The sequence below is a fragment of the Pteropus medius genome, unplaced genomic scaffold (assembly GCF_902729225.1).
Source record: "Pteropus medius unplaced genomic scaffold, Ma_sr-lr_union100, whole genome shotgun sequence".
Lineage (NCBI taxonomy): Eukaryota > Metazoa > Chordata > Mammalia > Chiroptera > Pteropodidae > Pteropus > Pteropus medius.
This window is the reverse complement of record NW_024352783.1, coordinates 8488166-8505707: the sequence shown is the minus strand read 5'-3', so window position 1 is coordinate 8505707 and position 17542 is coordinate 8488166. Positions and strand designations below refer to the sequence as shown.

At 36.6% G+C, this 17542-nt stretch overlaps 1 protein-coding gene across 1 annotated transcript in view; it reads left to right on the top strand.

The window, feature by feature from the left end:
- LOC120589781 (multidrug and toxin extrusion protein 2-like) overlaps positions 1-14191 on the top strand; it is a 54144-nt gene extending 39953 nt beyond the window's left edge. The window contains 7 exon segments of the mRNA XM_039847398.1: positions 7302-7371; positions 8320-8452; positions 12412-12506; positions 13552-13571; positions 13573-13598; positions 13869-13895; positions 13898-14191. Of these exon segments, the coding sequence (XP_039703332.1) occupies positions 7302-7371; positions 8320-8452; positions 12412-12506; positions 13552-13571; positions 13573-13598; positions 13869-13895; positions 13898-14097 (571 nt within the window). The 3' untranslated portion in view covers positions 14098-14191.
- Positions 14192-17542: the final 3351 nt, after the last annotated feature.

Below are 17542 nucleotides of genomic sequence, written 5' to 3'. Positions count from 1 at the left end.
ACTTTCTTTTTCCACTGTACTTTTCTGATTCAGAGAAATGAGTCGTATTTTACTTCACAGGAAAATCTGTAATTCAGCCAAGAATAAGAACCACAGTACTAAATTGGAATGAATTTTAATGAAGGAAGCTCATGGAGATCATCCCTATTCCTCCAATACCCAGGTTATTTATCAGACCTGAGTGGGGTATCTCCGGTGTTCAATGCTGGTTTTCCTCAGAAATACACAGAAAAAGCACATGGAATATTCTCACCTGCAGAAAGGCACCTCCCAGTTCAGGGCACACTGACAGCATGCATGCCTAAATCAAATGGGCAGAATTTGCATAAATTCTGCAAAAATCACTGATCCAATCTTAGATTGAATTTTATTGCATTTTTTTTTTGTAATTATGTGTTTGCATGATTATTTAGATATAATAAAGTGTCTCTTGAATAAATCAAATCCTCTTTAGGAAAAAGCTTCAATAATTTACACTTGTTAACTCAGGTTACTCTTAAGAAGAAATTCAGTTTTATTATTCAAGTGTACTCTACTAGTTTCATCTGACCTCGCTGGCTCTAGACCAATGTTTAAACATATTCCTGTAAAATCTTAGAACCAAAAAGATGGTCATATGAAATAATAGGGACTAGATTTACCCTCTTGCTTTAAAAAAGAACCCAAAAAACAAAAAACAAAAAAACTGGACAAAATCTGTATTTTTAAAAATGGTTTTCAGACCTTGGACATTAGGCATGACAGAATGTAATCCATAAAGGGAAACAATGATTGCCCCAGTTTACCAGGAGGGAGTTACCAGGCCACAGCAAAGATGGGGGCTCTGGAAAAGTCCCTTTTCTCCCCAGGTTGAGGAAGCGGAGTTAGGAGTTTGGAGAGGCAGTGTGGCTAGAGTTCACAAGACAGTACCAGAGGGGAGAGAGTTTTGGAGATCTGCAGAGGGTCTCCCTCAAGTGTTCAGCTGCCTGCTGAGCCACACATGTGTATGAAGATACTACTTGAGGCTGGTGCATGGGGGTGTGGGGAACACCTGAAAGGAGCAGGCAGAACAATCCCTGAAGCTCAGGAACAGCTGGGAAAAGTTTGTGTTCTCGCCAGCCGGGATGAACAAAACCTCATAATGTATGGGACAACTGGTAGGGTTCTCAGGAGGATTTTCCCTCAGTAGTGGAGGAAATTATCCCTAGAATGAAGGCTGCTCTGTGCCCACTTGACAAAGCTTAGAAGCAAACCTTGAAAAGATCAGACTGCTTCCAAGAAACTTAACTGCATCGCAGCTTAAGATCACTTAAAATAATAGAAGAACATGCAGTACCCAACAAAGTAAAATTCAAAATGTCTGAATCCAGTTAAAAATGACCAAGTATACAAAGAAGCAAGAAAATAAAATCCATGAGGGAGAACATCAATCAAGTAAAACTGACTCACAAATAAACATGATAGAATTAGTACACAGGGAAATTAAAAGGTTTTATAACTATGTTTTATATTTTTTAAAAGGTAGAGGGAAATATGAGTATGTTAAGACATCAAAGCTTAAAAAATACAACACAAATTGAACTTACCGAACTGAAATAAAAAGTTCTGAGATGAAAATACACTGGATGAGATTAACAGCAGATTAGACACAGTAGAATAAATTATTAGTGAACTTGGAGATCTAGTAGTAGTACATATCCTAAATGAAATGCAGAGAGAAAAGGACTGGAAAAATATTAATGGAGAATCAGTGAACCATAATTGGCCAAAAAAAGCATATAATTAGATTTCTCAAAGTAGAGGAGAGAAAATAGGGGACAGAAAAAATACTTGAAGAAATAATGGCAAAAACTTTCCAAATTTGAAAAAATCTTAGAATTCAAGGGACCTTAAAGGCTATTTTATATAATCACCCATCTTACACTGGAATTCCTCCAAAACATTTTTGACAGGTTGTCTAACTTATACTTTCATAACCTCAGTGATGAGGAACTTGCTACCTTCCAAAGCAGCTTTGATTCTTAGGACACCTTCCTTATTTTAATCTAAGATACACCCTTCTCCACCCATAATTCACCCACTTATTCTCATTCTTATGCTTGTGAGGGTCTAAATCCATTTCTCAGTTACAGCCCTACAAATGTTTGAAGATGACTCTCATCCTTTGCAAGGTCTCTCCATGATAAACATCTGTAATTCCTTCGGCCATCTCATAGAACGTGATTTTCAGTCTCCATCATCTTGAATTCATACAAAACTGAAGGCAGTGTTTTAGCTAGCACCATTTAGAACAAAACCATTTCCATTCTATCTCTTTCTACTTGATAGACTTCTAGTGAAGTGTTAAAGTTCTTGGTGGCTACACCACACTAAATCAGTTAAGCTGAATGTCAATATACCACTGATCAGCTCCGACATCCCCACCCTTCCTTCATGTGGTTATCTTTCTGAGCCCAAGTGTAGAATCCTACATTTGTACCCATTAATCTTTATTTTCTTATTTTGGAACTCATCTTGACCTTTTTGGTGCCTAATTTTGTCAGTGGTAGTATTTTCCATCCTTTCCAGCTTCTGGCATCTGTACATGTAATATATGCTTTTACATCTTCATTTCTTCCTCTTTTTTTTTTTTAGTTTAATATATTTATTCTTTTAGTTAAACAACCTCTACACACAAAATAGATGGTTTAAGATTTTTGAATGGAATTTTGGTCTCAAGAGGTTTTGAGTCTGCTACATGTTTTCTGGAAATAATTTTACTGAGCCTTTTAAGACCATTGAAGAAAATAGGGAAATTGGTTCAAGGAAACACATAGCCATTAGATTTTGGAACCAAACTACCTATTCTGACATCTTCATTATAGTCTTCTCTACCCCCAAAATCCTACCAGCATCCTGGGTGAACTCTGCATCCATATGGATGACCCATCCATTGCCCCAGCCCCTCACTCCAATGCCCTAGTCCTCACCCCAGTAATCTTTTCCGCCTTACCTAAGGCACACTCCCATGGGCTTTATCATCTCTAGTCTTTCTGTTGGCTACAACTCCAATGCTTTCGACATGCTTTTACAGCTCTGTCTACCTAAAAGGATTCCTCAACCACTTGAGCTCTCCAGTCTGTTGACACCTATGGCCTTGCTCTCTTTCTCAAGTCATCATGACATTCAGCTTTTATTTTTTTCCCTTATATAATTTAGATGCCATGACCCATCATTTTAGTAATGCTCTTGCCAGTAACCTAAATTCCTTTGACCCACCTATATGGCAAAACTCCACCCTGAAGAAACCCAGTTGCACATTGTTTATGCCAATAGTTGATCACTTTTGGAACAGTCACAAAAGAGAACATATTGGTTCCTTTAGAAACGTATGACCACCATCTACAATTTGACCTTCATCATTGCCTATTTTACCTTTATTTAGTCATCTCAATCTTCACTGCAATCCATATTATACCTTCTCCACTCTCCTCAAACCACTGACCCCTCTCTATCACCCTCAGCCATCAGTTGAAGCAAATGACATTTCTTCCTCCTTGAGTTTATCTTGTTTGATGTTTTTTGAGTTTTGTGGATGTGTAGATTCACGTCTTAATTAAATTGGAGGAGTTTTCAGCCATTCTTTTAGATATGTTTTCTATCCCTTTCTCTTTTATCACATGGGATTCCCATTATGTCTGTGTTGGTATACTTAATGGTGTTCCAACAGGTCTCTGCATCTCTGTTCATTTTTAATTTCTGTTCCTCAGATGGAATAATTTCAGTCCTGTCTTCAAGATCACTGATTCTGCTTTCTGCCAGCTCAAATCTATTGTTGAGGCCTTCTAGTGAATTTTTCATTTCAGTTCTTGGACTTTTCTACTCCGCAGCTTTCATTTGTGTTTTTCTAAAAAGTAATTTCTATCTCTTTATTGATAGTATCTATTTGGCGAGACATTATTCTCGTATTTTCCCTTAGTTCTTTAGACATGGTTTTCTGGAACTCTTTGAACAAATTTGAAATAGATGATTTAAAGTCATTTTTAGTGAGTCCAAAGTATTGGCTTTCTCAGGGACTATTTTTATTTATTGCTTTTCCCCAATGTATGGACCAGACTTTCTTGTTTCTTTACATGACTCATAATTTTTTTTTGTTGAAAACAGAACATTTTTTTATATTGTGGCAATTCTAGAAATCATACTCTCTTCCTCCCCAGGGTTTTTGGTTGCTGATGCTTGTTGTTGTTTATTTGCTTAATGATTTTTATGAACTAATTTGGTAAAGTCTGTATTCTTTGTTGAATGTGGTCACTGAAGTCTCTGTTGCATTAGCTTAGTGTTCAGCTAATTATTGGATAGAGGTTTTCTTACCTGCTTGCATTCCAAACATCTCCTAGTCTTTGCTAAGTGGCCGTCTGTACGTGTATTAAAGCACACCTTCAACACTCAGGCAGGTGGTTTACAACTCAGCCTTAATCTTAATCTCCTGCTTGTGCAGAGCTTCAAGTTCAGCCAGAGGTGAGAGCTTAGGCCTTCCTGATCTTTCTTGAGCATGTGCACAGTCTATGCTTGCACTGGCCTTCTAGATTCCCAGGAATATGTCAGAGCTTTCAAAGCCCCTTTAGATATATAATTCTCCAAACTTTCCTACCAAGTTCGTTTGCCTCAACTATTATTTATTGCCTCAAGAAGCAGCAACTAAAACATTTTTTCTGTAAATATTTTCAACAAACATCTTCCATAGATCAAATTTAGCCTGGTCACAAATCTACTGTTGAGGACTTCAAGTGAATTTTTCATTTCAGTTTTTGGACTTTTCAACTTTGCAGCTTTCATTTGTCTTTCATACTGTGTTTCATACATTTCATTTGTATTTCATACATTTGTATTTCATACCCGATAAGTTTGACTCAGGTGAAATAAACACAGTGGGGTCTTCTAAGGAGCCACATTACAAGTCATTCCGTAAAAATAATAACTTCTTTATGAATGAAGCTTTGAAAGAATTCAACCCATTCTTCTTCCTTTAGTATTAGAAATACAGGCTATATTATTTTTCAAGTTTACAACTGAGCTGGGAGCAGGAGATGATACTAGGGTGAGTTAAAAACACCACAAATCTGTTATTACCAAGATTCAACCACATTTCTTGAATTAGTGCTTACCAGGTCAATGCAAGCCTTTGGTTAATTTCCAGAGTTCTGAAAAAAAGTACTGTCTATTTGTCAGTTACTGACAATCTCTCCTTTTCTTTTGAATGGGTCATACTTTCCTCATTCTCTGTATGTTTTGTAATTTTTGGTTGAGAAGTGGACATTTTGAAAATTGTATGGTGATAACTCTGGAAATCAGATTCTCCTCTTTCCACAGGTATTTCTGTTCTTGCTTGTTGTCATTGCTGCTCTGCAGTAATCCACTTGTTTAGTGACTTTTTCAAACCAGTTTTTACAGACTGTGTTCCTTGTCATGTGTGGTGGTCATTATTTCTACAGTCAACCAATGGCCTGAGAGAGATTCCTTAAAGGCCTCGATCCAATAAGAAAAGAGATTTTAAAAAGGTTCTGTCTCTTTATTCAACAGGAACTGCCTTGGAAGCCACTTCAGCCCAAAAAAGTTGAGACAATGGCCAGGCTCTGTACCAGTATCTTAGTGAATTGCCAGGTAGATCAAAACATATAGCCCTGATTTTTGGAAAACATGATCCTTAGTGCCCAACCTATCACCAATTAGCCACATCAAGAATTTGCGGAGCCATCTCTACAGCTACCTGGGGAATGGGAAATGGTACTACTATGTGAAACACTAAAATTCACTGATATTTACTAGCCTCTCTCTTCATCAAGTATTCTCCTTGTCCCTGCAAGTTTTCAGTATGAATCCAGAGTTATGAAATAGTGGATTCTGAAGTTATTTGCCACTTCAAGAGTTGTTTTGGTAAAAAGACTGATTCTTAGAGCTTCCTGCCCTGCCATCTTCTATCCTGTAATCCGGAATAGACTTTTCATACTAATGGGCTCTTATTCCTTTGTAGAAATTTTATTTTTTGGAAATCTTTCAGATATTCCTTTTGTCCCTGGATGTGCTTAGGAGCAGAGGAATCTTTTTTCTTTTATTCTGCATGGAACTTTATAGACTTTCAATATAAAGCATTGGATTTTTCTTTAACTCTAGGAAAATTAGATAAATGGTTGAACTTATGTATGAATTTGACATATTTCTTTTCTCCTGTTTTCTCTCTCTGTATTGTGGGACATTTCTTCAACTTTATCTTCCAAGTTGAAATTTAGTTATTGGCCATTTCCTTTCCATTATCCAGTCTTTAAATAGAATATTTTATTTAAGTGTTCATGTTTTTTATTTCACTTACAATCACTTTTTCCCCAGTTGCTCCTTTTCCCTTAAATGGCTGTAGTTGGTTCATGAATATCTTTAAGAATAGTCACTATAATTAAATATTTTTTCCATTCTATTCCTTTGATTCTTTCTGTTTCCTTTGTGTCAACTGTTCTGCATGCTCATTTTGGTCTTTTTTTTTTTTTTTTTCCAGCGATGTTGATTTCTTGCAATGTCTGGTGAACATTGGATTAATGTTTCTATTTTTTATTAAAGACCACAGTTTTGTATGATTAGTAGAGACAGCGCACACATTAGGTAACTTTGCAGTCCTGTAGATCTAATCCAAAGAGGTCAGTTCTCTGGTGAGAGGATTAATTGCAGGCTCTGTCTAAACTGGTGATACCTATTGACCAGTGCACTTTCCCTTAAAGGCAAATTGGAGGGAAGCAAGAAGACTTCCCCTGGGGAGAGCACTCTAGTCTGTTTCACGTATTGCATTCACATTGGATCCATTGTGCAGGTCTCTAGTCACCTCCATCTCTGCTGTGTCTCTCTGCAGAGCCATCATAACTCAGTGTAGGCCCTCTCCAGGTAGATATTCCACCATAATTAGACAGAGTGCAGGAGGTCCACAAAGAGGCAAATGTTTCCTACATGAACACTGAACTTCAACTCCATTTTTGAAGAAGACTCCCATACTCAGAGGAAGATTACCATACACAGGCTAAAAATTACTTTTTTTCTCTTCCCAACCCCCACATTTTTATGCTCATAAACAAAACTTTAGGAATTATCATCTGTAGTGACAGCCTACCCTATGTCTCTTTTAACCTAAATTCTAGCTAATAAAACTTAGTGAGGTTTTATCATGTACTCATTTTGTCAAATAGAAAAGTAGTACTTTGAATTGACTCATCAATTTGTTAGGTTGGTCAGATCAGTACTTAATTAGTATGCCACTTAAATGTGATTTTTGGGTCACTGACTACTTTCTTTTCCTCCACTAGAGATATTATTTCCCTTGTGAGCCAAGTGATGCCTCTTTTTGCTCCCTTTCATCTATTTGATTCACTTGCGGTGAGTATTTGGAGTGATTTTACTCTAATATACATGCCAGAATTTGTTTGTGTTTCTAGCTTTTGATTTAATGACTGTGATTTCATTTTTGAAAACAGAGAGCTCTTGCTTCAAGCAGTCTGAGCCTCTTGCAGGAAAGATGGGTTACTTAAGAGTATAGCATCTCGAGGTGGGAGAGACCTGTGGTATCCAGCCTCCTCTACTTTATGTGGGTCCTGAGTGTCCTGTGTGACGTCCTAGCCAAGTGGTGAAGTGACTTGTGCTGTATCCTCCAAGGCAGACCATGCTACCTTTGAGTTAACTCTGACCACTAAAAAATCCTTCTCTAGTTGATCTTCTGTAGATTTACAGGTATTTCAAGACCCTTCTGCTATACCCTGGAATCATTCCCAGTTTCAGCAATTATCCTTGTGACATGATTTTTTAGGTCCATTTACCATCTGACTTCTTTCCCCAAGGAATTTCTTCTATTTGCCAATGTCACTTAGAAGATGTGATACCCACGATTGAACATGGGCTGTGGTAAGAATAGTGTGAAGGAAAACAAGATGATTATCACCACTCTGGCTCTGGGCAATTTTGAAGTCCATGATTATATTAATATTTTCCAGCGATGATATCAGATCAGTGTCTGCTGAGATTTCCATCAATGAAATCTCTAGTATTTTTTAACATATGCTTTTACAAAATATTTTTAAATGTTCAGACATTTAAATGTTACCTGATGGGTTTCTGATGAAAGCTGCTATAGTTTGTTGTCATTATTGTTGTTGTTAATATAACTTTAGAAGCAAAACGTTTTCCTTTATGTCTTACATAATGTGCAAGGCTTGTTTTGAGCTAGAACTATTTGACCATATCCAAACATGTGAAATATTAATGTAGTATTTTGAACTTGATATGATTACTAAATGACTGACACATTGGTTTTGCTTTTCCTCTCTTTAGGGCACCTGTGGTGGAGTCCTGAGGGGTACAGGAAAACAAAAGATTGGTGCTGCCTTGAATGTCATTGGTTATTATGTTTTTGGTTTTCCCATTGGAATGTCTCTGATGTTCACTGCTGAACTTGGGATAATGGGTATGTCTTTGATTCCTCAATGACCCACCTCAAATCTCACTTGTCATATTAAGATAAACTACTTGAGATATAAAGTAATTGACTGGAGTGGCCTCGATGAAATTATTTTCTCCCCAAGTAGTTATTCAGTGCCTCCTCTGTTCGAAAACATTGGAAATGCAGTCTAGAACAAAAGAAATATGATCCCTGCCCACAGGATGAGACCAAGATTAAGTAATTAATCACACAATCATTCCATTTGGGTTAAGTGCTGCAAATGAAAAGAACTGGGAGCTCTGAGCACCTATAATGGGTTGGAGGGAACATCTAAACCTGTCTAGCTTGCCAGAACAGCTCCCTAAGGTCAAAATGCTCAGACCTGAAACATGACTAGAATTACCTAGATGAAGTGAATACCATTTGTTGAAAAAACTATTCTTTTCTTGTTGATTGGTCTTGACATACTCGTTGAAAATTATTTGGCCTTAGATGTTTGGGTTTATTCTGGACTCTCTATTCTTCTCCACTGGTCTATATGTCTGGCTTATGCCAGTACCACGCTGTTTTTGACTACTTTGTTCTTGTATTTCAACTTTGTTTTGGTTATTTTGGAGCCCCTTTGAATATTATGTGAATTTGAAGGTCAGCTTTTCCATTTTTGAAAAAAAGACTATTGGAAATTTTATCAGGATTACATTGAATCTGTAGATTGCTTTGGGAGAATGTTGAAATCTTAAAAATACTAAGTCTCATAATCCATGACCATAGGATGTTTCTCCATTGATATAGGTCTTTAATTTCTTTAAGTAATCTTTTATAGTTTTCAAGGTACAGGTCTCTCACTTTCTTGGTTAAAGTTATTCCTAGATATTTTATTCTTTTGGATGCTATTGTACATAGAATTATTTTCTCAATTTTCTTTTTCAGATTCTTCATTGCTGATATATTAAAACACAACTGTTTTTTTGTGTGTTGATCTTATAGATTTAATAAACTCGTTTATTAGCTCTAGTATTTTTATGCATGTGGATTCTTTAGGATTTTCTATATACAGAATCATGTCATATGCACATAGTTTTGCTCCTTCCTTTTCAATTCTAATACCTTTAATTCTTTTTCTTACCTTATTGTTCTGGCAAAAACTTCTACAGTAGAATTTTAACATTTTTTTCCTATATTCTCCTCCAGTACTTTTTTTAATTTAGAAAAATAACATAAAGCTAAATTTTATAGGAATTGAGATAATATTCATGAAGTGCTTTTGTCAGAAGTATACTAACCTTTTATATACATTATGCAATTTAAATTTATGATAACTACACAAGAGATGATCTCACATTGACTCCATTTATAAATGAAGAGGCTAAAACATTAAGGAGTTTACTGATTTATCCCATAGACAGTAAGTGATGAACCAGACAGTTTGCCTACAGGGCTGTACTTGTTACTGTTAGGGATATTGTCTCTGTCTTCGAATTTCATAATTTTTTCATTCAGTCAGCAAACATTCATTGAGTGCCTATTTATGTCAGGCCCTGTGCTATATTAGAACCTGGGAAATATAAAGATAAATCAGCAAGACCCTTGTCTTTTGTGAGTTCATACTCCATGCTCTTAATTTTTATTCCTCCCTTGTTCTTTGGCATTTTTTCTACTTCATGTTCTTAGTCCTTGAAAGTCTCAGGGCTTCAAACTTCAATGCCAGTGGCTCTCAGATCTCTATCTCTGGGCCTGACATCATGTCCAAACTCCTACTCTGTGTATTTTCAGTTGCCACACGTATTCCTGGGGTGTCTTGCCAACATCTCTGGCTCCTGGCCTCCTATCTGGTTCACTCAGCCAGACTTAAGAACTCCGACCCAGTCATGCTGCCAAGTCTTACCAGTTCTGTCTCTAGGATATCTTTCATAGCTGTGTGGGATTTATCCTACTTTCACAGGGGAATAGTTGTGAGTTTATAATGGATATGGCATTTATTTTAGCATTTCTTATCTCCCGTAAACTATGCATCTAACTCAAATATTTATTACTCTCATTAAGGGGTGTTACCCTTGAGCACCTGTTTCCTGCAGAGGACGTGAAGGGAGGTACTTAAGGCAGCTTCTATTTTCCAGACACCTCATTCTCTCTTTTGGACACAGAACTGCCAAGTATTTATTACTATCTACCAAGCATTGTCCTAGACACCATGGAAATACTTAATATCAAGAGCCCTGCCCTAATGAGGTGCTGAAGTTTTACAATTCAACTTTACTTTAAAAAAGCAAAAATGTAAAACTTCACCCCTATTAGACTTTAAGCTCTTTCAGAATAATGATATATCAGATTTCCCACCTTGTCCACAAAAGCACCTTTTTCTATTATACATAGTAGGTGCTCAGATTTGTTACATAACACTTAGAATGTTTTAAAGTTATACATTAACAGTATAGAAAATTTTTGAAAATATGTAAAAATACAAAGAAGAAATTAAAATTACCCATAATTTCACTTCTCAGATATAAAAGCTGAGGCACTGAAGTGTATTTTATTCCAGTATGTTAAAATTATTTTTATGCCAGTGTTATTCACAAATGCGGGGTTATGGTGAATATGTAATCCCCTCCCCCATCCCATGCTAAAGAGATGGCTTTTAGAAACTATATAGTATTTCCTTGTATCCTTTGTTTAATGCTTTCCTAATAGTGGATGTTTAAATTGCTCCGCTTCGTAAATAACACTGGGATGAGCATCCTAAGTACATGAAATATTAGTGACATTCTTGAATTTTTCCTCAGGATGGGTTCCTAAGAATGGAATCCCTCGATCAAAGGGTATAAACTGTCAGTCCATCTACTTCTCAAGCAGAGAGGTTATTCGAGTTTTGTTTAATTGCCAGAAGGCTATGGGAGGCCCATCCTCCCTGTTTCTTTGCCAGTGTGGGGCTCCAGATGTGTAATGAATGAATTAGTGCATAAATTCTCAGTTTATACTATATTCCATCTCTCGCCAAAGTAGCTTGCTTTGTAGTGGAATTGATATATGAGTATATATGAGTAAAAAATAAAAAGTACATATTTCATACCCACTTTGATATATAATTGACACTTAAGTGGTTTAAATAGTTTCTCCTCATAAGTAGATAGGCATTTTAATATTTGTAAACGGGCCCCTTTGTATTCTCAATAATCTTTCCCACACGGCAGTTGGAGAGATGGTTTTCAGAGTGGGCTTTTGAAAACATCAGGTCTCACACACATGAATGCACACACCAATCTAAAACCCTTCAGTGGGTTCCCATTAGACTTAGAATCAAACCTGGATCCTTTTAGGGCTTGAATACCTGCCTTACGTATCCTGCTTCCCTGAACTTTTCTGCTCCATTCCACTGCTCATCTGCCCTTCCTACCTGGGTCCTGCAGGTTGGTTTCCTCTGAGCCTGGGCCTGCTCTTCTCTCTGCTTGCAGGGCCTTTCCCAGAGCTGTCACAGCTGGCTCTTCCCCATTCTGGTCTCCCCCTCAGAGAGCCGCCTGACTATCGTACTGACTCTCAGCTGCAGGTCATTATTACAGCGCTCTGCCCAGTGTCTTTCAGGGCGCTTATCAGTCTTAAAATTGTTGCGTTTGTTTATTGTTTGTCTCCTCCGGTAGAATATAAGCTCCATGAGGGCACCGACCTTGTTAGCCTGCCCAATTCTGTGTTTCTAGCACTTAAAACAACACCCAGTGTAATCAAAGCCAGTAAATAGTTGTTAAATCAATATATAAAGCAGTAAACGGTTTGGAGAGAGTTCTTTATCTTACTATTTATTGATCAATTGATTACCATTGACAGATCCACGGTAAGCTTGAGTCTAATCCTGATCTATAATTATCTAAAATTTTAGGGAAGTTAATTCAACTGAAGTTTACTCTGCAGATACCGTAGCTCGGGAAGAGTTTTAATGATGAAGGACTGAACTGAAGAAAATCTAAACCATGATATTCATTTTACATTTATAGGTCTCTGGTCTCGATTGATGATTTGTGTCTTCTTTCAAGGCTTTTTCTATTTGGTGTACATCTGGAGAATAAACTGGTATAGAGTTGCAGAGCAGGTAACAGACAAATGTGGCTCTACTTGATCCCAAAGGATGGTAAAGAACCTTTTATAATCAAAATGATAAGAATGCCACCGGCAACATGACTCACTTTGAATCATGAAATGCATCTAATGTGGGAGGTGGGAGCAAAAGAAAATCATATTTCGGCACACTTTCCTCTTAATATGACCTCATTTAATATCTACTAACTGTTGTTCAACCAAAAAAAAAAGGGGGGGAGAATTATCTTAGAAAATATTTTGTTGTAATACTTAGAAAAATAGTAGTTTGTTTCCTATTTTTACTGATTCGTTGTCTGTCTGTTTTTAGGCCTCTTTAAAAAAAAAAAATTTTTTTTGGTCCACGGTTTCATAAAATGCAACCTGTGATCAGTGGAAAGTACCGGGGGACAGCATCATACATATAGGTACAGGATCAGGATCTTGATTAGATGGCCATCTCTGTATTGACTTGTGAGCCCTGTTTATTGTGTCAAGACTTCAGATGAGGTGTACAGGAGGTTGGCTTAGGGGAGGTATTATTGATAAGGAGACATGCAGGATGGGTTTGGTGCACAGACTGTCACAGTTTAAGTTTTGACCACCCTCGAAGTTTCATACCCCTTTTGATTTTTCTAATCGGGATGTATTATTTCTTTCCTATCTTCGGTCTGATATATTGAGGGAATAAATTGCACAGGTCCTTAAATTGGACCATAAGCTACCGATTAGATAATAGCACCGTTTATCTTTAGACTTTATTCCTTTTATTGGTGTTAGGAGACACTGAAGAACACAAGTGCAACAAATATGTTAAATTTGCAACTATAGTAACCAGTAGCCTTTTATATTATTGTTGTGAGCTGAGTATTGGGGAGAAGAATAGTGGTTGTCCAGTTATGTTCTACTGGTATTGTCATTTTCAGAACTGAAAAACACAGTGCTAGACATTGTAATCCTTTAGCAGTAGTTTCGGCAGTAGCTTAAATTAAGTTTTAACAAAAGACTACTTCGCCTAAGTTGACTTACATTTCATTTACTTTTGTGACATTTGTTTTTAGGCACAGGTTCAAGCTGGGATGAAAGGAGACCATGCCTACCCCAACAGGTAACAGTGTACTCTTTTTCTGTCTTACAAGATGAAACTTAGTGTAGCCAGACTTGCTTGGTTTATGAGATCCTGCTCTTTTGTTCGATAAAATTTGTCTCCACCCTAACAATTGGGAGATCAACTCTGGGTTTTCCTATGAAAAGTGTTTAATGTAATTTCTCATATACCTCCCAATGATTGATGTTCATCGTTTACAGTTTATTTTGTGTGACTTCGCTTCACTTAGTCCAGTACGTAAATAAATACTGCATTGTTTTCTGCAAATAGATCGAACTATCCTGGAAAAAGAAGTAACAGAGTGGTTTTACCTGAAATCATCAGACCAGAGAAGCAGGCCATCCAACTGATGGTAATGGAAGAAAACAACCAGTATGCTGTGTCCACCATTGGGGTTGTTCTGACAGTGAGACAACTGATATTCTATCGTGAAATAGCTTTAGCTAGTTGCTGTTGCTGCTCTTGCATTTTAATAAGAGTTTTCAATGACTGTGGCTAATATAGAAGAATTATCATCAGTCCACAAACTAGAAATGATAATTCTGTTCCATACAGGCATACCTCATTTTATTGTGCTTCGCCTTATTATATGGTCACAGGCGTTTTACAAACTGAAGGCAAGACCCTCTGCTAAAAGATTACTACTTGCTTTATTGCAACACTCGCTTTATTGCGGTGATCTGGAACCAGATCCGCAACATCTCTGAGGTATGTCTATATATGAAGCATGGAAAGTGATTGTCATTTGGAAAGTGGTTTCACTCTCAGCTGTGGGCAGAAAGGATATTAGTGGTGTATTCTTAGTTGTTCCAAGAATCTGCACTGTTCTATTGGAGATCAAGAAGGGAGTTAGAAAGAAAAATCAAAAAGAAAGAAGTTGTAGTTTTAAGTAAACTTTTCTCCCAAATATTAACTTTATGATGGTTTTTAAATCTGTAAATTTGATTTTCCCAGATGTAAGTATTCTTCACTCTTTCTTATATTGAATACCTTTCTTCTTCCAGGAAAGCAGTTTGTCCTCTAAAATTGATTGCTGATCTAGGTTTGTTTGTATTCCTCTGTTAATGTATGTAATCTTGCCTGTTCAAGTCCTTTCTCGGGTATTGCCATATGAGTTTTTATAAAATAAACACCTTAACATTTAAAATGTGTACTGATAATATTTGGGGCTATAAAATCTATCTAAATGATAACTTTTTTTTTTTTTGCCTCTTAACAAATTTTTGTGGCAACTTTCATATTAATTAAAAAATGAATCTGTGTTCTCTTTTGCTGCTCAGCTCCCAGGAGTCTGGCAGTTATGGCTGTACCCTCCCGACAGGAGATTTTTAGAGCTTTATATAGGGGTTTGACCAGCTCAAATAGAAAAATCCAAAAAAAAAAAAAAGTTACTAATATCAGGGATTCCCCAACACAAAGCTCACTAGATGGCCTAGAGTGTATGCGGCTCATGGTTCAGAGCCCACCAAGAGACACCGGTGTTCCCATTAGCTTTTCATCTCCTTCTCTGAAATGTGGAAAAGCAGCCTAGGATTATCAAATAGCTGTTAGAAATGAATTATACATTGAAGGAACTAGAAATAAAACTATGAAATAATTTCTATTTCCTATGAAATAAAACATTCAAAAGGGACTTCTTTAAGAAGAAAAAACATGTATCAAAAACATGAATAAAGAATGGTAATAATTACATTCCTATAACAAGTACCTCAAATGGAAAAGAATTAAGTGCTCCAACCAAAAGACAGAGTGGCTGAATGGATAAGAAAACAAGACCCCTACATATGCTGCCTGCAAGAGACTCATTTCAGATTAAAAGACATACACGACTAAAGGGAAGGGAATGGAAAAAGATATTGCCTTGATGAACCTAGAAGGTATTGCACTGAATGAAATAAGTCAGATAAAGACAAATATTGCACGATTTCTTGTACATGTGGAATCTAAAGAACAAAATAAACAACAACAACAAAAATGGAAATAAGTACATAGATACAGAGAATATTTTTTGAGGGCTACTAGATAGGAGGGGGGTTGGGAGGATGGTGAAAAAGGGCAAAGGGATTAAGAAGTACAAATGGATAGTTACAAAATAGACATGGGGATATAAAGTGTAACATGGAAAATAGTCAACAATGTTGTAATAAATATGTAAGGGGGAAGGTGGGTACTAGATTTAGTGGGGTGATCACTTTGTGAGTTATATAGATCTCTAATCACTATGCTGTACAACTGAAACTAATATATTATTGTATGCCAACTATAATTGAAAAAAAAACTCATTGAATTGTACAATGTAAACATGAGCAACTAATTGTCTATTATATTTCAATAAAGCCGGGGGAAAAAATCACGGGATAGCACTACACATCTACCAGAATGGTTAAATTTTAAAAACTGACATTATCAAGCATTAGAAAGGCTATAGAGCTACTGGACTGTCATATATTACTGATGGGGAATATAAATTGATGTAAATATGTCAGAAAATTATTTGACCACTAAAGTTAAACATGATAAATATTTATTTGCTTTCACCCAGAAATTCTGTAGTAGTGATTGGGTAGGGGCATAATAGGGATGCTGGTAATGTTCTGAGTGGTAGATACATCAGTGGGTTAACTTTGTAATAATTTGTTTATATATATATATAATTTATGCAGTTTTTTATTTCATATCCAGTAAAAATGTAATATTTATTACAAAACAAAATGGTAGCCTATCAGCAAGGTTTAGACATTGGATTTCTCCAGTTGTCAGCAGAGAGAGCTTTCCTAAAAGCAAGGGTGAAATAGACACCCTCAATTCTCTCAACCTCAGAGGGACTAAAATTGTGAGTGTATGCTCAGGGCTTCCATCTTCCTTCTGGCCCTAATTTTGTTTCCTAGAAAGTTGAAAGACTTGTTTATAACTTATGCTCCCCTGCAAGAAGTATGTTGACTGTTTATATATGTTTTCACAGTTTTAAGATCTTTTAATTTCTTTTACCCCATTGTGGAATTAAACTGAGGACCTAGACAACAGAATTAAGTAAAATGTGGCAAGTCTCTCTATAATAATCAATTCTCTTTCGGTACCAACAGGCAAAAATTCAATTCAAGCTTTGGGTCCCTAACATTTGGAAATTTATTAGCTTATGGAACTGTGAAGATGTACTTCACACATGTACTTTTAGCTTCAAGCCTTAACTGGTTACAAATAATCTTATCAAGGCCTCTGACCTCTGCCATTCTTTATATTAGCTTTATTCTCAGCAAGTCATTTCTGAGTGCCAAAAAAATTAGCTACAGGTGGCTCCAGGATTACACCACCCATGTAGCTAGTGATCCCATGGGGAAAAGCATGTCTATTTTATAATAGTACTAACGAAAGTTCCAGGGAGGGCTGAATGGTCAGGCTCGAGTCACCTGCACATTCCTGAATCAACCTCTGTTATAGGAAGATTTAATACTCCTGACTACAGGTGTAGGTCATATCGAAACCCTGAGGTTGTGATGCGGAGGGGTCATGAAGTGGATCACCCACATAAGGAAACTTTCTTTAACAACAAAAAAGGGGTGGGGGTTAGGAAAAATATTGTGGGCAGGCATACAAAAATTACTACATTTCCTGAAAGAAAGAGTTTATGAGCACTCACCCTATAGTCTTATATCCTGCTGTGCTGATTTCCTTGGCCCATAGCTACTTAAATTAATGAGTATATCATATTCAAAAGCCAGGAGAATGTTTCAACGTGGGAGTTTGGTAAAAGGATTCCCAGTCCTCTCTTTGGTTTCATAAGTACATCGCCTTGTTCTGTTTAAAGCATTTGGATATGGTTTTAAAAAATGACTAACAAAATGCCACCAATTTATTTCCACAACTAATAAAATGTTCAAGAGTTGGTAAAAAATCAAACTCTTGGTGACTGTGCCATTAGAATCACAATAGATTCTTTTGAAGAA